The sequence below is a fragment of the Hemitrygon akajei genome, chromosome 8, assembly GCF_048418815.1.
Source record: "Hemitrygon akajei chromosome 8, sHemAka1.3, whole genome shotgun sequence".
NCBI lineage: Eukaryota > Metazoa > Chordata > Chondrichthyes > Myliobatiformes > Dasyatidae > Hemitrygon > Hemitrygon akajei.
Window position 1 is genome coordinate 160,829,284 of NC_133131.1, and position 18,172 is coordinate 160,847,455.

Consider the following 18,172-nt stretch of genomic DNA (forward strand, 5'->3'; position numbering starts at 1 on the left):
ATCAGCGTGGCGCAGCATCCAAGCGGGAGTCGGTGCTGCCCGCCCTTGCTACATTCATGGACTCCGGGTCTTGGACTTTTTTTTTGTGTGACTACATTTTACTGATATTTTATAAGTGCTATATGTGCAGTGTGCTGTGTATGACTGTTGGTACTGTGTTTTCCACCTTGGCCCCAGAGTAACGTTTCGTTTGGCTGTATTCATGGGTATTCATGTATGGTTGAATGACAATTAAATTTGAATTTGGATTTGAAGAGTGTGTATTCAAGGGAGCAGTGTCTATAATCCAATGTTGTTGAAATCAGTGTTGAGGTTAGAAAGCTATATGCTTCCAGGATTAAAATTAAGATTGGCTTTACTTGTCACATGTACATCGAGACATGCAGTGAAATGCTTCGTTTGCATCAACAACCAATGCAGTCCAAAGATGTGTAGCCCGCATGTGTTGGCGTGCTTCTGGCCCAGCACAGCATCCACACAACTTATTAACCCTAAGCTTTGGAATGTGAGAGGAAACTGGAGCATCCGGAGGAAACTCACATGGTCATGGGGAGAACATGAAATCCACACAGACTGCAGCAAGAATTGAACCCCGATCACCGATCACTGCTGCTGTAAAGTGGTGCACTAACTGCTCCACTACCGTGCTTCCCTTTTCAGTGGATGAGGGGCTGCTGAACACTGAGCAGTGTGGCTCAAAGAGTTGAAAAATTCAGCACGGGAGTGAACCAGAAAACAAACTCGGCATGCCTGTCAGTTCAGAGCAGCATAGTGGTATAGAGGTTCGCACAATGCTTTACAGTACCAGGTTCAATTCCCGCCACTGTCTGAAAGTAGCTCATAGGTAAGTAGTTCCACCTGGTTGGTAGGTTAATTGTTCATTGTAAACTGTCCCGTGATTAGGCTCGGGTTAAATCCGGGGATTGCTAGACGGCATGGCTCGATGGGCCAGAAGGGCCTGTTCCACATGGTATCACAATAAATAAGTAAACATTTGAGTTGAATGTGCTGTGCAGGTAGTCTGCAAGTGTTGCCCGAGAGTGAATACACTTGTTTGCTTGATATTTTGAATTATGTTACTCACTATTTTTGAACGCTTGCTTCCTATTTTGAACATTTTGCAACTTGGCCCCAGAGGAACGCTGTCTCGTTCAGCTGTATCAATATATGTTTCAAATTATAATGAAACTTGATTCGTTTTGACTTAACAGAGGTAATTAGCAGTCAGTTTATCATCTAGTCCCTCTGACTTAGAGAAGACCACATTAACAGCAGCAAATAGTATATTCTGACGAATACAAACTTCTGTTTCATGTGTCTGGCGATTGAATGAGATGTAGTGAAAAGTAAAATTTGAACCTCCAGTGCCCTTGTGGGAAGACAGTAGAGATTTGTATCAGATGTTGGTTCACACAGGTAACAACATAAAAATAGGAGGGTTTCTCCTCGATTCCTACCTTGATGGTCTTGGCAGTCTCCAGGGATTGTTCAGGTGGTATTCCTATTTCCCTTTCTCTCAAGAGCTGCTGAATAAAGAAGGTAATATCTCTACCTGCTACAGGGATATGTTTAATACAACTGCCAATGACGTAACCTTCAGCCTGTGGTGATTTGGGAAAAAAACAGAAAGAAGATCAGGGAAAATTTGCTTTGAAATGAAAAAGACAACGTTATATACAAATTTCAATAACACATATCAATGGATCGAACCATAAACACAAGAGATTCTACAGATATATTGTGTGTGCAGCAATGCATTAAACCATCTCATATAGCTTAGTCAATGAGTCATAAAACACAGAAACAGGCCCCTCAGCCCACCATTCCAATGCCAACCGTCAAGTACCTTTCCATTTCAACCCCCTTTACCAGAGCTTGTCCAAATGTTTATACATTTTGAGGATCTGCCTCTACCACCATGTTGGAGAGCGTTTTGAAGATCTAATCACTCTCTGGGTGAAACAAAACAACCCTTTTAACCTCTTCTCCCTCATTTTATATCTATGCTCTTTGGCCTTATATACCTGTACCATGAGGAGAAGTTTCTTACCGTCTACTCTATCAATACCTCTCTTAAGTTATGCACGGAATGGTAGCATAGCAGTTAGCGTTACACGTCTCAGCACCAGCGATCCAGGTTCAATTCCCACTACTAAATGTAATGAGTTGTAATGTTCACCCCATGACCCCGTGGATTTCCTCTGGGTCCTCCAACATTCCAAAGATGTACGGATTAGTAGGTTAATGGCCACATGGGTGTAATTGGGAAGCATGGCCGAAAGGGACTGTTAGCATGCCGCATCTCTAAATAAACGATAAAATAAGTTAGAGTGAGATTGTCAGGACCCCCTCAATCTCCTCTGTTCCAAGAAGAACAAACCCAGCCTGTGCAGCCTCCCTTCATAGCTGAAGCATCTCAAACCCAATCCTGAAGCATCCCTAGTGAATTTCCACTGCACCCTCTCCAGTGCAACTGTGTCCTTCTTGTAAGAAACAAGAACTTCACATGCTGTACATTCCAGAAGTTATTAAACCAATGTTTATAAAGCTGTATCGAGACCTCCTTGCTCTTATTTTCTATGCTCTGGCTAATAGAGGTAAGTATCCCATATGCCTGCCTTACTTCTCACTGCATCTACCTGAGCAATCACCTTCAGTAATCTTCATTCCCTTCGATTTGCGATTCTCTCTAGGATTTTATCTTTTAAATCAGAGAGGGGGAGCCTGCGCATGGGCTCTCCATATCATACTGTCCTGGCTTGTGCATCATGTAGATAGCTAGGACACAATATCCATGGTTGACACCAACCAACAAAATAAACCTTGAACGGAATGCAGAAGCAGCCTCTCAAGTTTGTTCAGACACTTAGAGTGTGTGGTGTGTAGTGAGACTGAGAGGAACGACAGGCAAATGATAGGACAAAACTGTAGTCAGTGGGAGATTTGAAGTGGGACAAAATTGAAAAGGGTGATGAATACAGGGCTGAATGTGCTATCTGAATGCACGCAGTATGTGGAATACGGTACACAATCTTGTAGCACTGTTAGAGATTGGCAGGTATGACATTGTGCGCATCACTGAGTCTTGGCTGAAAGAAGTTCATAGTTGGGAGCTCAAAGTCCAAGGATGCATGTATCGAAAGCACTGGTAGAGGGGTTAGGGTGGCTCTTTTGGTAAGAAATGAAATCAAATCCTTAGAAAGAGCTGACATTGTTTTGAAAGATATAGAATACTTAAGTACTTATGGGTAGAGTTAAGAAACTGCAAGGGTAAAGATATCCTGATGAGGGATATATATAGGCCTCTGAACAATAGCGAGGATGTGGGATACAAATTAAACAGAAAATAGAAAGGGCATGCAAAATGGGCAATGGTACAATAGTCATGGGGAATTTCAATACACAGGTAGATTGGGAAAATCAGGTTGGTACTGGATTCTAAGAGAGGATTTATAGAATGCCTACAAGATGGCTTTTTAGAGCAGCTTGTTGTTGAGCCCACTAAGGGATCCACTATTCTGGATTGGGTGTTGTGTAGTGAACCAGAATTGATTAGGGGGCTGAAGTAAAGGAATCCTTCGGAAGCAATGATCATAATATGATAGAATTCACCTTGAAGTTTGAGAGGGGGAAGATAAAGTCAGATGTATCAGTATTACAGTAGAGTAAAGGGAATTACAAAGGATGAGAGAGGAGCAAGCCAAACTTGATTGGAAGGGGACACAAGCAGGGATGACGGCTGAATAGAAAGGGCTGGAATTTCTGGGAGCAATTCAGAATATACAGGAGAGATACATCTCAAAGTATTCTAAAGGAAGGATGACGCAACAGTGGCTAACAAGGTAAGTCAAAGACAGCATAAGAGGAAAAGAGAGGGCATATAATCAAGTAAAATTAGTGGGAAATTAGAGGATTGGGAAACTTTTAAAAACCAACAGAAGGTAACTAAAAAACCCACAAGGGGAGAAAAGATAAAATATGAAGGAAAGTTCAATAATAGTATAAAATAGGATACCTAAAGTATTTTCAATTATGAGACCAGAAGGTATAGGAGCAGAATTAGGCCATTTGGCCCATCAAGTCTGCTTTGCCCTCTCATTATGACTGATCCAATTTTCCTCTCGTCCCACATCCCTCCATGCCCTGACCAATCAAGAATTTATCAACCTCTGCCTTAAGTATACATAAAGACTTGGCCTCCACAGCTGCCTGTGGAAATGAATTCCATAGATACACCACTTTCTGGCTGAAGAAATTCTTCCTCATCTTCAATCTAAAAATACACCCCTTTAAGCATTTGATGGGTTTCAATGAGGTCACCCCTCATTCTTCTGAATTCCAGTGAATACAGGCCCAGAGCCATCAGATGGTCTTTATAAGACAAGCCATTCAATCCTTGTATCATTTTCATGAATCTCCTTTGAAGCCTCTCCAGTTTCAGCACATCCTTTCTAAGATAAGGGGCTCAAACCCACTCACAATACTCCAAATGAAGCCTCAATGAGTTTCAGCATTACATCTTTGCTTTTATATTATGAATGATAACATTTTATCATGTCCCTCCAAGTACCCTGAGACCTCACCCTTAATAATCAACTCCAACATCTTCCCAATCACTGAGGTCAGACTAACTGGCTTATAGTTTCCTCTCTTCTGCCTCTCTCCCTTCTTGAACCATGCCAGAATCTACTGATTCTTTACAGATCATTACTAATGCCACCACCATCTCTTTAGCCACCTCTTTCAGAACCCCGGGACCAGCCACCATCTGGTCCAAGTGACTTACCTACCTTCAGACTTTTCAGTTTCCAAGAACCTTCTCCCTAGTGTTAGCAACTTCACACCCTTCTGACCTGCTACTCTCAAACTTCCAGCACACTGCTAGTGTCTTCCACAGTGCAGATTGATGCAAAAAACTTATTTAGTTCAACCGCTATTTCCTTGTCTCTCATTACTACCTCTCCAATATTGTTTTCCAGCTGTCCGATATCCACTCTTGCTTCTCTTTCACACTTTATGTATCTGAAGAAATGTCTGGTATCCTCTTTAATATTATTGGCTAGCTTACTTTTGTATTCCGTTTTTTCCTTCTTTTGCTGCCTTCTTTTGTTTTTTTAAAAGCTTCCCAATCCCCTAGCTTCCCACTCATTGTTGCTCCATTATATGCCCTCTCTTTGGCTTTTATGTTGACTTTGACTTCACTTGTCAGCCACACTTGCCTTCAGAATGCTTCTTACACTTTGGGATGGATATATCCTGTGCCTTCCAAATTGCTTCCAGAAATTCCAGCCATTGCTGCTCTGCCATCATCCCAGCCACTATTCCTTTCCAATCATTTTAGCCTTCTCCTCTTTCATGCCCTGCAATTCCCTTTACTCCACTTTAATACTGATTCATCTGACCTTAGCTTCTCCTTCTCAAATTTCAGGGTGAATTCGATCATATTATGGTCACTTCCCCTAAGGGTTCTTTTACCTTAAGCTCTCTAATCAATTCTGGTTCATTCCACAACACCCAATCCAGAATAGCTGATCCTCTAGTGGACTCAACCATGAGCTGCTCTAAAAAGCTACCTTGTAGGCACTCTAGAAATTCTCCCTCCTGCAAACCAGCACCAACCTGATTTTCCCAATCTATCTGCATATTGAAGTCCCTATGATGACTGCAACGTTGCCCTTTTGGTATGCATTCTGTATCTCCCTTTATAATCTGCAAGCCACATCCTTAATACTGTTTGGAGGTCTGTATACAACACTCATCAAGGTCTTTTTACCCTTGAAGTTCCTTAGCTCTATCCACCATAATTTAATACCTTCTGACCATATGTCACCTTTTTCAAATGATTGGATATCACTTTTTACCAACAGAGCAACATCGCCCCCCCTCTGCCTTCCTGCCTATCCTTTCGATCTAGTGTGTGTCCTTCGACATTAAGCTCCCAGCTATAATCTTTCAGCCACGATTTTGTAATGCCTACAACATCATGCCTGCTAATTTGCAACACTGCTGCAAGTTAATCAACCTTGTTCCATATATGCGCACATTCAGATACAACACCTCAGTCCTGTATTCACCCTTTTTGATTTTGTCACACCACGTTCAGCCTTTTGATTCCTAACTTTGTCTGAGGTCTTACCAGCATCTGCCTCCACAACCTCTTCACTGACTGTTCTGGCACTCTGGTTCCCATCCCCCCACAATTTTAATTCAAACCCCACCGTGCAGCATTAACAAACCTTCCCACTAGGATATTAGTTACCCTACAGTTCAGGTGCAAACCGTCCCTTCTATATAGGTCCCACCTTCCCTGGAAGAGAGCCCAATGATCCAAAAATCTTAGCCTACACCAACTCCTTAACCAATTATTAAACTGCATTATCTTCCTAGTTCTGGCCCGTGGCATGGGTGGCAATCCTGAGATCACAACCCTGGAGACCCTGCCCTTTACCTTAGCACCCAACTCCCTAAACAAAACCTCGTCACTTGTCCTAACCAAGTCATTGGAACCTACATGGACCACAACTTCTGGCTGTTCACCCTCCCACCTAAGAATGCTGAAGACTTGATCCGAGATAACCTGGACCCTGACACCTGTGAGGCAACATACCATCCAGGAATCTTGTTCTTGCCCACAGAACCTCCTGTCCATTCCCCTAACTAACAAATCCTTTATCACTAGTGTGCCTCTTCTTCCCCCTTCCTTTCTGAGTCACAGAGGCAGAGTCAGTGCCAGAGACCCAACCACTGTGACTTTCCTCTGTTAGATCATTCCCTGAACCCCCCACAACAGTATCCAAAGTGATATACCTATTGTGGAGCGAGATGGGGGGATGACCACACGGGTACTCTGCACTGGTTTCTTAACCACTTTCCTCTTCCTGACTGTCACCTAGTTTCCTGTGTCCTGCACCTTGGGTGTAACTACCTCTCTATATGTCCTATCTATCACCCCCTCAGCCTCCTGAATGATCTGGAGTTCATCCAGTTCCAGCTCCAACTCCTTAACACAGTTTGTTAGGAGCTGTAGCTGGATGCACTTCTCACAATTGTAGTTGTCAGGGAGACTGGATGTCTCTCTGCCTTCCCACATCCCACAAGAGGAGCATTGCACTATCCTACCTGTCATCTCTACTGTCCAAGCTGAGTAGATATTAAGATGAGAAGGAAAAAAGAGCTTTTCTTTCCTTTGCTTTCTCTGAGTGAAGCCTTGAAGAGCTAAAGCCTTACTCTCACCACTCTGACTCTGCCCACTCAGCTGATGGCCGCTGCACTTGGCTCCACCATCACCTTCACCTCCACATTTGATTTTGCTGATTAATTCCAAATGTCGATTGGCCGCTGATCAAAGGTCTATTTCACCACCACGAATCACTCCTGCTTTTTACCCTTAGAAGGTGGACCTGATGACGTCCCCTTCTCTCCAAACTATAAAGAGAGATGAGAATGGATATCAGACCACTGGAAAATGATGCTGAAGAGGTAGAAATGGGGGAACAAAGAAATGGTGGAGGAACTTACTAAGTGTTTTGCATCAGTCTTCATTGTGGAAGACACTAACAGTTTGACGAAATTGGAGAGTGTCGGAGCAGAAGTGAATGTAGTTGCTATTACTAAGGAGAAGGTTCAAATTTCAAGGTAAATTTATTATCAAACTACATAAATGTCACTATATACAACCCTGAAGAATCCTTGAAAGTGAGTCCATAGGTTGTGGGAACAATTCAGTGATGGGGCAAGAGGGGTAATGACTGTTTCTGAAGCTGGTGGTGTGGGTTCTGAAGCTCATGTAGCTTCTTCCTGGTGGCAGCAGCAAGAAGAGAGCATGACCTCTAGATGGATAGTGGAGTCCTTGTTGACAGATGCTGCTTTCCTATGACAGTGTTCTGTGTAGATGGGCTCAATGGTGGGGACAGCTTTAGCCGTGATGGACTGGACCATATCCACTATTTTTTGTAGGATATTCCTCTCAAGAGCATTGGTGTTACCATGCTGTGATGCAACCAGTCAATATACTCTCCACCACATATCTATCGAAGTTAGTTAAAGTTTCAGAAGTCATGCCAAATCTTTGCAAATTTCTAAGTAAGGAGAAGAAAGTAAGGAAGTAAGTAAGGAAAGCTCCGCTTTCTTTGAAATGGTAATTACTATGTGTTGGAACCAGGGCAAATCCTCTGAAATGATAACACCAAGGAACTTAAAGTTGCTGACCCTCTCCATCTCTGATCCCCCAATGAGGACTGGCTCTTGGACCTCTGGTTTCTCCTCCTGAAGTCAATAATCATCTCCTTGGTCTTGCTGACAGTGAGTCAGAGATTGTCGTCGTTGTGGCACCACTCAGCCAGATTTTCAATCTCCCTCCTATATGCTGATTCATCACCACCTTTGATTCGGCCATTGACAGTGAATATGGCATTGAAGCTGTGCATAGGTTCACAGTCATAAGTATAATGCGAGTGGAGCAGGAGGGTAAGCACACAACCTAGTGGTGCTTGGGTAGCTGAAGAACCTGAAGATGGGTAAGTCACCTGGACAGATGGGCACACCCCAGGAATCAGAAGGATGTAGCTGAAGAGATTGTGGAGGCATTAGCAATGATCTTTCAAGAATCACCAGATTCTGGAACAGTACTGGAGAACTGAAAAATTGCAAATGGTACTCTTTAAGAAGGGAGGAAGGCAGAAAAAAAAGGAAATTATGGGCCAGTTAGCATGATTTCCATGGTTGGGAATGTTGGAGTCCATTATTAAGGATGTGGTTCCGGGGTGCTTAGAGGTACATGATAAAATAAGCCATGGTTTCCTTAAAGGGAAATCTTGCCTAACAAAGCTGGTTGGAATCCGCTGGGAAGAATTTAAAAGGAGAGCATTTTTAATTCAGCAGTTTGATTGAGGCACGACTGGCAGGTGCGTGGACTTCAGTGGGTTAGACCGGCAGGAAGAATTTAAAAGAAAAGCACTTTTTCTTCAGCAGTTTGATCGAGGCACGACTGCGCAGGCATGTGGATGTCAGCGAGTTAGACCAGTGGGGAGATTTTAAAAAGAAGACAGCTTCACTGAGCGGGCTTTGGCTCAATGTGGCTTCAGCGGTAACAGGTCGAAGTGAGGTAAGTTATTTGTGAAGAACAGTAATACAAAGTATGCCTGCAAGGCTGTTGTTCCATACTGGATGTTGGATGTGGAATGTTCAGGAGACTCCTAGCCTCCCAGATGGCCACATCTGTGCCAGGTGCATCGAACTGCAACTCTTTAGGGAGCGGGTTAGGGAACTGGAGAGGCAGCTCGATAACCTTCATCTGGTCAAGGAAAGTAATGAGATGATAGATAGGAGCTATAGGCAAGAAGTCATACCAGGGCCTCGGGAGACAGATAAGTGGGTAACAATCAGGGGAGGGAAGGGCGAGAGTCAGATACTAGAGAGTAGCCCTGTGGCTGTTCCCCTTAACAACAGGTATTCCTGTTTGAGTACTGCTGGGGGGGGGGGGGAACAGCCTACCTGGGGTAGAGTCTAGCCCTGTGGCTCAGAAGGGTAGGGAAGGAAATGGGGTGGCAGCAATGATAGGGAACACTATAGGGGGTCAGACAGGTGAGTTTGTGGATGCAGGAAAGAAAAGTTTGCCTCCCAGGTGCCAGGTTCCAGGATGTTTCTGATCACGTGGAAAGGTGAACAGCCAGAGGCCGTGGTACATATTGGCACCAACAACATAGGCAGGAAAAAGGAACAGGTCCTGAAAACAGACTACGGGGAGTTAGGAAAGCAGGACGCAAGGGCAGTAATCTCGGGTAAACACAAAGTACACTGCAGATGCTGTGGTCAAATCAAAACGTACAAAAAAGCTGGATGAACTCAACGTTTCTGGTCGGGACCCTTCATCAGAACTAAAGAAGGAGGGGGCAAGGGCCCTATAAAGAAGGTGGGGAGAGATTGCTTCCTGTGCCACGCGACAGTGAGTATAGGAATAGAATAAGGTGGAGGATTAAAGGATTGGAACAGGAGGCAGGGATTCAGATCTCTGGATCATTGGGATCTCTCTTGGGGGAGACGTGACCTGTACTAAAAGGACGGGTTGCACTTGAATCCCAGGGGGACCAATATCCTGGTAGGAGGTTTGCTAAGGCCGTGGGGAGAGTTTAAGCTAGAATCGCTTGGGGGCGGGAACCGAACTGAAGAGACGGAGGAAGGGGCGGTTGGCTCACAAATAAAGAAAGCTTGTAAGCAATGTGAGAGGGAGGATAGACAAGTGGTAGAGAAGGGATGCGCTCAGACTGATGTTTTGAGATGCGTCTATATTAATGCAAGGAGTATCATGAACAAAATGAATGATCTTAGAGTATGGATCAGTACTTGGAGCTATGATGCTGTGGCCATTACAGACACTTGGATGGCTCAGGGGCAGAAATGGCTACGTAGAGTGCCAGGCTTAAGATGCAAGGCATTTGATAAGGTACCCCATGCAAGACTTATTAAGAAAGTAAGGAGGCATGGAATCCAAGGAGACGTTGCTTTGTGGATCCAAAACTGGCTTGCCCACAGAAGGCAAGTGGTTGTCAGTGGGTCATATTCTGTATGGAGGCCGGTGACTAGTGGTGTGCCTCAGGGATCTGTTCTGGGACCCTTACTCGTCATGATTTTTATAAATGACCTGGATGAGTAAGTGGAGGGATGGGTTAGTAAGTTTGCTGATGACACAAAGGTTGGAGGTGTTGTGGATAGTGTGGAGGGCTGTCAGAGGTTACAGTGGGACATTGATAGGAAGGAAAACTGGGATGAGAAGTGGCAGATGGACTTCATCCCAGATAAGCATGAGGTGGTTCATTTTGGTAGGTCAAATATGTTGGCAAAATATAGCATTTATGGCAAGACTCTTGGCAGTGTGGAGGATCAGAGGGATCTTGGGGTTTGAGTCCATAGGACACTCAAAGCTGCTACGCAGGTTAACTCTGTGGCTAAGAAGGCATACAGTGCATTGGCCTTAATCAATCATGGGTTTGAGTTTAAGAGCCGAGAATTGCAGTTATATAGGACACTGGTCAGACCCCACTTGGAGTACTGTGCTCAGTTCTGGTCGCCTCACTACAGGAAGGACATGGAAACCATAGAAAGGGTGCCGAGGAGATTTACAAGGATGTTGCCTGGATTGGGGAGCATGCCTAGGTTGAGTGAACTCAGCCTTTTCTCCTTGGAGCGACAGAGGATGATAGGTGACCTGATAGAGGTGTACAAGATAATGAGAGGCATTGATCGTGTGGATAGTCAGAGGCTTTTTCCCAGGGCTGAAATGACTAGCACAAAAGGGCTTAGTTTTAAGGCGCTTATAAATAGGTACAGAGGAGATGTCAGGGGTAAGTTTTTTACTCAGAGAGTGGTGAGTGCGTGGAATGGGCTGCTGGCGGCGGTGGTGGAGGTGGAAATGATAGGAATGCATGGGTATGCACTTTGGTAGAAGGAATAAAGGCAAAGTCTAGTTTCTAAATGGGGAAAAAATTCAAAACTCAGAGGTACAAAGGGACTTGGGAGTCCTTGTATGGGATTCCCTAAACTTGCTGGTTAAGTCAGTGATAAGGAAGGTAAATGCAATGCTGGGATTCATTTTGAGAAGACCAGGATGTGAGAGCAAGGATGTTGTGCTAAGGCTTTATAAGGCATTGGTCAAACTGCACCACACTTGGAGTACTGTGAGCAGTTTTGGTCCCATTATCTAAGAAAATATATGCTGGCATTGGAGAGAATCCAAAGGAGGTTCATGAGAATCATTCTGGGAATGAAAGGGTTAACATGTGAGGAGCATTCGATGGCTCAGGGCCTGTACTCTCTGGAGTTTAGAAGATGGCAGGGGGATCTCATTGAAACATATCAAACACTGAAAGGCCTAGACAGTGTGGATGTGGAGAGGATGCTTCCTGTGGTGAGTGAGTCTAGGACCAGAGGGCACATCCTCAGAATAGAGGGATGTCCATATAGAACAGAGATGTGGAGGAATTTCTTCCGCCAAAGGACGGTGAATCTGTAGAATTCATTGCACAGATGGCTATGGAGACCAAGTGTCATTGGGTATATTTAAAGCGAAGGTTATTAGGTTCTTGATTAGTCAGGGTGTCAAAGGTTACAGGGAGAAGGCAGGAGAATGGGGTTGAAAGGGATATTAAATCAGCCATGATGGAATGGCAGAGCAGGCTTAATAGGCTGAATGGCCTAATTCTGCTCCTATTCCTTACGGTCTTATGATCTAGATCATTGCCAGTTGCTGGCTTAATTAAAGTTACCTGCCTTAGTTTGCTGGCTTCAAAAAAACACTGAACCAGTTTTAAGCGTCCCTGGGGATTTGACATTTAAAACAGCTCTGTAAATATTTGGGCTTCTCTCCACATCCCAGATCCTGGAGACACACTAGTAGGTGAATCACAGTGAATTATCGTCACAGAGTGATAGAGTCACACACATCTCCACTGTGCTGAATTTGCGCATTCTCTCTGTGAATGCAACACTTGGCGCTGATCTAATTAAACTATTTTTCATTCCTCAGTTCACTAATCAGCTGATCAGGAATAGGCCTCAAGCTTGCCTTGCCATCAACTGTGCCTCAGGCATCATCATCTCTTCTGTGTCAATTCCACAGAGCTTTCAATTCCCTCATCTTTAAAGACTCCATTTAATTCCTCTTTAAATACCCCACTGATCCAGCCACCATTACTCTCCTCAGAAAATATAATTCCAGGGATTCACTACTCGCTGCAAGTTGTTCACAGCCACCTAAGTCTTATATGTAATTCTGTCAGACAAAAGATACAAAAGCTTGTAGGTAAGTGTCTTCCACCAGCCTTAAGGACAACTTCTATACTCTATTAAAAGACTATTAAACTTGCTCCAAATATGATAAAATGAAATCTTGACCTCACAATCTATCTTGTTACGGCTTTTCACCTTATTACACAGCACTTTCTTTGTAACTAACACTTTGTTATGATTTTCCCTTTTCCCTCATTTATTCCATTAAGGGAGTAATGTACTAATTACTCCTTTGTTAGCACACCCTCAATGTACCAATGTGATGAAATGATCTGTATGGATAGCAGTTTTTCACTGTATCTCAGTACAAATGACAATAATAAATAAATTTACCAATTTACAGCCATACCCACCCAGGGAAAGACTTTGGGAGTAAACCCTGAGGAAGAAATCCGGAGCCGGGGTTCCTAAGGCAGTTTGATATTGTTTATAACTTCATTCCGGTGACCTCTGCGATGACACTGGTGCCAAGCTGTATCGGTGCTTGCCTTTCCCTTCTCTCTACATCAGTGACATGGAGAGGGGGAACCCGCTGCATGGGCAACAGCTGGTTCTTCAAATCTCCATGTCTGGGCTTGTGCCCCGGAAAGAACACAGTCTACCAGAGGTGCAAACCCATGATCCCCTGGGATCAATTGCTGCCTACTACCAACTTAGCCTTGTTTGAGATTTTTCTACTAATGGAAACATTGCAACATCTCTCCTAAAAACTTCTTTATAGGGCGAGTCAACTTTGAACGATCTGGGTGAAGCGCACTTGATACAAAATCTAAATAACCTAAAACAAAATGTCTTAAGATGTAAAAAAAACACAGGATTTTTTTTTAAATACAGATGCATTAGAAAATACATATCTCAGTTAGACAAGTTTTATTAGAATTTCCGGTGGCTAATAAACCAGAGGGCAAAAGGTTACACACTATAATCAATAAAAAGCATAATTAGTTTTAAACAAATCAATTACAGTATTGCGAGTCGGTATTTCCACAAAATAATGACAATTAAAGAAGAGCAGCGCCCCCTGGTGCAAAATCAGTAAAATGTCAGGTTTGAGATACTTTTTTAAAAGTTTGAAAACAGATTTCCCAAAACATTCTGCATGTGCACCTGCAATTCTGCCTTATTCTTCTGCAGATTATACCAGACAATTTGTTGATTATTTACATAATGCTTCTGAGTGTCAGAACTTGAGAGAAATGCAGATGCAGTCCCTTGAGCTTGCTCAGACATTTAATTAGCTCATTGCCGAAAGCTGGCTTAATTAAGATTACCTGTCTTAGTTTGCTGTCATCAAAATACCTTTGAACCAATTTTAAATGTCTCTGAGGACTAGACATTTAAAAACAGCTCAAAAGGATTCAAACGGCAGAGGTTATGTTTTCTGACTGTGAATTTACCCTTTCTAAACCCCTCAGAATTTTGTATACTTCTGTCATATCTCCCCTCTTAAACACAGTGCTCTGAGTTCAATTTTGAATGTTCCCCAAAACACATTTGTTTTACTACGCTCTAATGATACAATTTAAAGCTCCCAGAGTTGAAGTCCACTTGAACACTGGGAGCTTTAAGTTGCATCACCTCAAACTACACCAGAGGAAAATATTGATGGCATAGATTGCAAGTGTAGTAGTCACAGAACTCTAGATCACAGAAACAAGCCCTTCAGCCTTTCTCGTTCATGTTGAACACAATGCCTTTCTATGCTAATCCCATTTGCCTCAGTTATGTCCATGTCCCTCTGCACCTTTCCTGTAGCTGTTCAAATAGTTTTAAACCTCATAACTGTATCTGCCTCCCACCTCCACCAACAGATCAATCCACATAATTAACACCCCATGTGGAAATCCTTACTGCACAGACCCCTTTTAAATTTCTCTCAAAACAGGGGGATACCAACATTGTGTATTCAGAAGGGATTAGTTTAACTGTCCATTTGATTACTAATTGAATTAGTATGGCTCAACATCATGAGCTGAGGGTCCTGTTCCTGTGCTGTCTTGTTCGATGTCCTACGTTCTATTCTGAAAGTGGCACCAACTCTGATCTTAAAAATATTTTCCAAATGTACTTTCCACTATTAGAATGGTGATAACAGACTTTGTCAGGAGCTGTAAAACCCGTTTTTCCTACTTTTTTTAAATCCTCAGATAGGAGCAATTTTCTCTAAATATATGAGTATATTTTTATCTACAAAGATATTGAATCAAGCCTTCAAAAATGCAAAGCCTCCCACTCATTGTGCTTGTCAGTGCTAGAAAACTCCGCATAAAATATAAATTTGTTTTTCACAGCTACCCACAGAAAGAGCTTATATCAGACAGACAGACAGACATACTTTATTGATCCCGAGGGAAATTGGGTTTCATTACAGCCACACCAAGAATAGATAGATAGATAGATAGATACTTTATTCATCCTCATGGGGAAATTCAACTTTTTTCCAATGTCCCATACACTTGTTGTAGCAAAACTAATTACATACAATACTTAACTCAGTAAAAAATATGATATGCATCTAAATCACTATCTCAAAAAGCATTAATAATAGCTTTTAAAAAGTTCTTAAGTCCTGGCGGTAGAATTGTAAAGCCTAATGGCATTGGGGAGTATTGACCTCTTCATCCTGTCTGAGGAGCATTGCATCGATAGTAACCTGTCGCTGAAACTGCTTCTCTGTCTCTGGATGGTGCTATGTAGAGGATGTTCAGAGTTTTCCATAATTGACCGTAGCCTACTCAGCGCCCTTCGCTCAGCTACCGATGTTAAACTCTCCAGTACTTTGCCCACGACAGAGCCCGCCTTCCTTACCAGCTTATTAAGACGTGAGGCGTCCCTCTTCTTAATGCTTCCTCCCCAACACGCCACCACAAAGAAGAGGGCGCTCTCCACAACTGACCTATAGAACATCTTCAGCATCTCACTACAGACATTGAATGACGCCAACCTTCTAAGGAAGTACAGTCGACTCTGTGCCTTCCTGCACAAGGCATCTGTGTTGGCAGTCCAGTCTAGCTTCTCGTCTAACTGTACTCCCAGATACTTGTAGGTCTTAACCTGCTCCACACATTCTCCACTAATGATCACTGGCTCCATATGAGGCCTAGATCTCCTAAAGTCCACCACCATCTCCTTGGTCTTGGTGATATTGAGACGCAGGTAGTTTGAGTTGCACCATATAACAAAGTCCTGTATCAGTTTCCTATACTCCTCCTCCTGTCCATTCCTGACACACCCCACTATGGCCGTGTCATCAGCGAATAGTGAAGAAATATAGCAATATAAAACCATAAATAAATAATAATAAGTTAATCATGCCAAGTGGAAATAAGTCCAGGACCAGCCTATTGGTTCAGGGTGTCTGACACTCCGAGGGAGGAGTTGTAAAGTTTGATGGCCACAGGCAGGAATGACTTCCTATGACGCTCAGTGTTGCATCTCGGTGGAATGAGTCTCTGGCTGAATGTACTCCTGTGCCTAACCAGTACATTATGGAGTGGATGGGAGTCATTGTCCAAGATGGCATGCAACTTGGACAGCATCCTCTTTTCAGACACCACCGTCAGAGAGTCCAGTTCCACACCCACAACATCACTGGCCTTACGAATGAGTTTGTTGATTCTGTTGGTGTCTGCTACCCTCAGCCTGCTGCCCCAGCACACAATAGCAAACATGATAGCACTGGCCACCACAGACTCGTAGAACATCCTCAGCATCGTCCAGCAGATGTTAAAGGACCTCAGTCTCCTCAGGAAATAGAGACGGCTCTGACCCTTCTTGTAGACAGCCTCAGTGTTCTTTGACCAGTCCAGTTTATTGTCCATTCGTATCCCCAGGTATTTGTAATCCTCCACCATGTCCACACTGACCCCTTGGATGGAAACAGGGGTCACCGGTGCCTTAGCCCTCCTCAGGTCCACCACCAGCTCCTTAGTCTTTTTCACATTAAGCTGCAGATGATTCTGCTGACACCATGTGACAAAGTTTCCCACCGTAGCCCTGTACTCAGCCTCATCTCCCTTGCTGATGCATCCAACTATGGCAGAGTCATCAGAAAACTTCTGAAGATGGCAAGACTCTGTGCAGTAGTTGAAGTCCGAGGTGTAGATGGTGAAGAGAAAGGGAAACAGGACAGTCCCCTGTGGAGCCCCAGTGCTGCTGACCACTCTGTCTGACACACAGTGTTGCATGCGCACGTACTGAGGTCTGCCAGTCAGGTAATCAATAATCCATGACACCAGGGAAGCATCCACCTGCATCACTGGTAAAACAATTGTTTGACAACACAAATTGTCTCATGCTCCAGTTGCAAGGTTCCTTAACTAATACAGTTACATTCCACATAATGAAGGGTCTCGGCCTGAAACATCGATGGATTATTCCTCTGTCTGTCCTGTTGAGTTCCTCCAGCATTTTGTGTGTTTTGCTCTGGATTTCTAGCATCTGTAGAATCTCTGAATTTACAGAGGCTTTATAAGGCATTGGTCAGGCTGCATTTGGAGTATTGTGAGCATTTTTGAGCTTCGTACCTAAGAAAGGATGTGCTGGCATTTGAGAGGGTTCAGAGGAGGTTCACAAGAATAATCCCAGGAATGAATACACTCTCTGAAGAGGAAAGACTGTAAAAGACTGTAAAACATTAGTTGACTGGTTCCTGGGATGGCAAGTCTACAATGGGGAAAGATTGAGTAGACTAGACCTCTCATCTCTAGAGGACCTTAGGTTGAATGATGACATTACTAACACATACAATTTTTTAGTCACCTCAACTGGCCAATATGGTGAGGATCCCCTGGCTATGGAGACTACCACAAAAGGTTATTGCATCAAAATAAGAGATAGAGCCAAGATGAAGAGAAATCTCTTTCTTCAATACATGTGAATATGTGGAAATCTCCAATCCGGAGAGCTGTGGTGGTTTGGTCACTAATGGGATTCAAAACAGGCACTGCCTAGATTCCAGGATGTGCGAGGAACCTAGGGGTTTGACAACTGGGCATACTTTGCACTTTGAAATTAATTCCAGAAGTATATCAACCATGAAATTGTTCAATAGCAGAGTAGAGCAAGCTCGGTGGACCAAATGATCTACTTCAGTCTGTGGTTCAATGATTCAGTCAGGACACTGAGTACAGGAGTTGGAACATCAAATTACAATTATAACAGACATTGATGAGACCACACTGCGTGCAGTTCTGGTCACCGAGCTATCAGGAGGATGTTGTTAAACTGGGAAGGGTGCAGGGAAGATTGACAAGGATGTTACTGGGAACGACGAGGGGATTAGGTTATAAGGAGTAATTGGAGCTTTCTTCCCTGGAGCATAGGAAGCGAAGTAGTGACATTATAGAGGTATATAAGATCACAAAGGGCATAGATAACGATTAAAGAA

At 43.4% G+C, this 18,172-nt stretch overlaps 1 protein-coding gene across 10 annotated transcripts in view; it reads right to left on the bottom strand.

Annotated features, from left to right (window-relative positions):
* The window catches only part of actr3b (actin related protein 3B), a 95,747-nt gene that overhangs the window by 15,569 nt on the left and 62,006 nt on the right, over positions 1-18,172 (bottom strand). For all 10 annotated transcript variants that reach the window (XM_073054920.1, XM_073054917.1, XM_073054915.1 and 7 more), the window contains one exon: positions 1,458-1,601. In XM_073054920.1, coding sequence (XP_072911021.1) covers positions 1,458-1,601 — 144 coding nt within the window. The remainder of the gene's footprint in view (positions 1-1,457; positions 1,602-18,172) is intronic.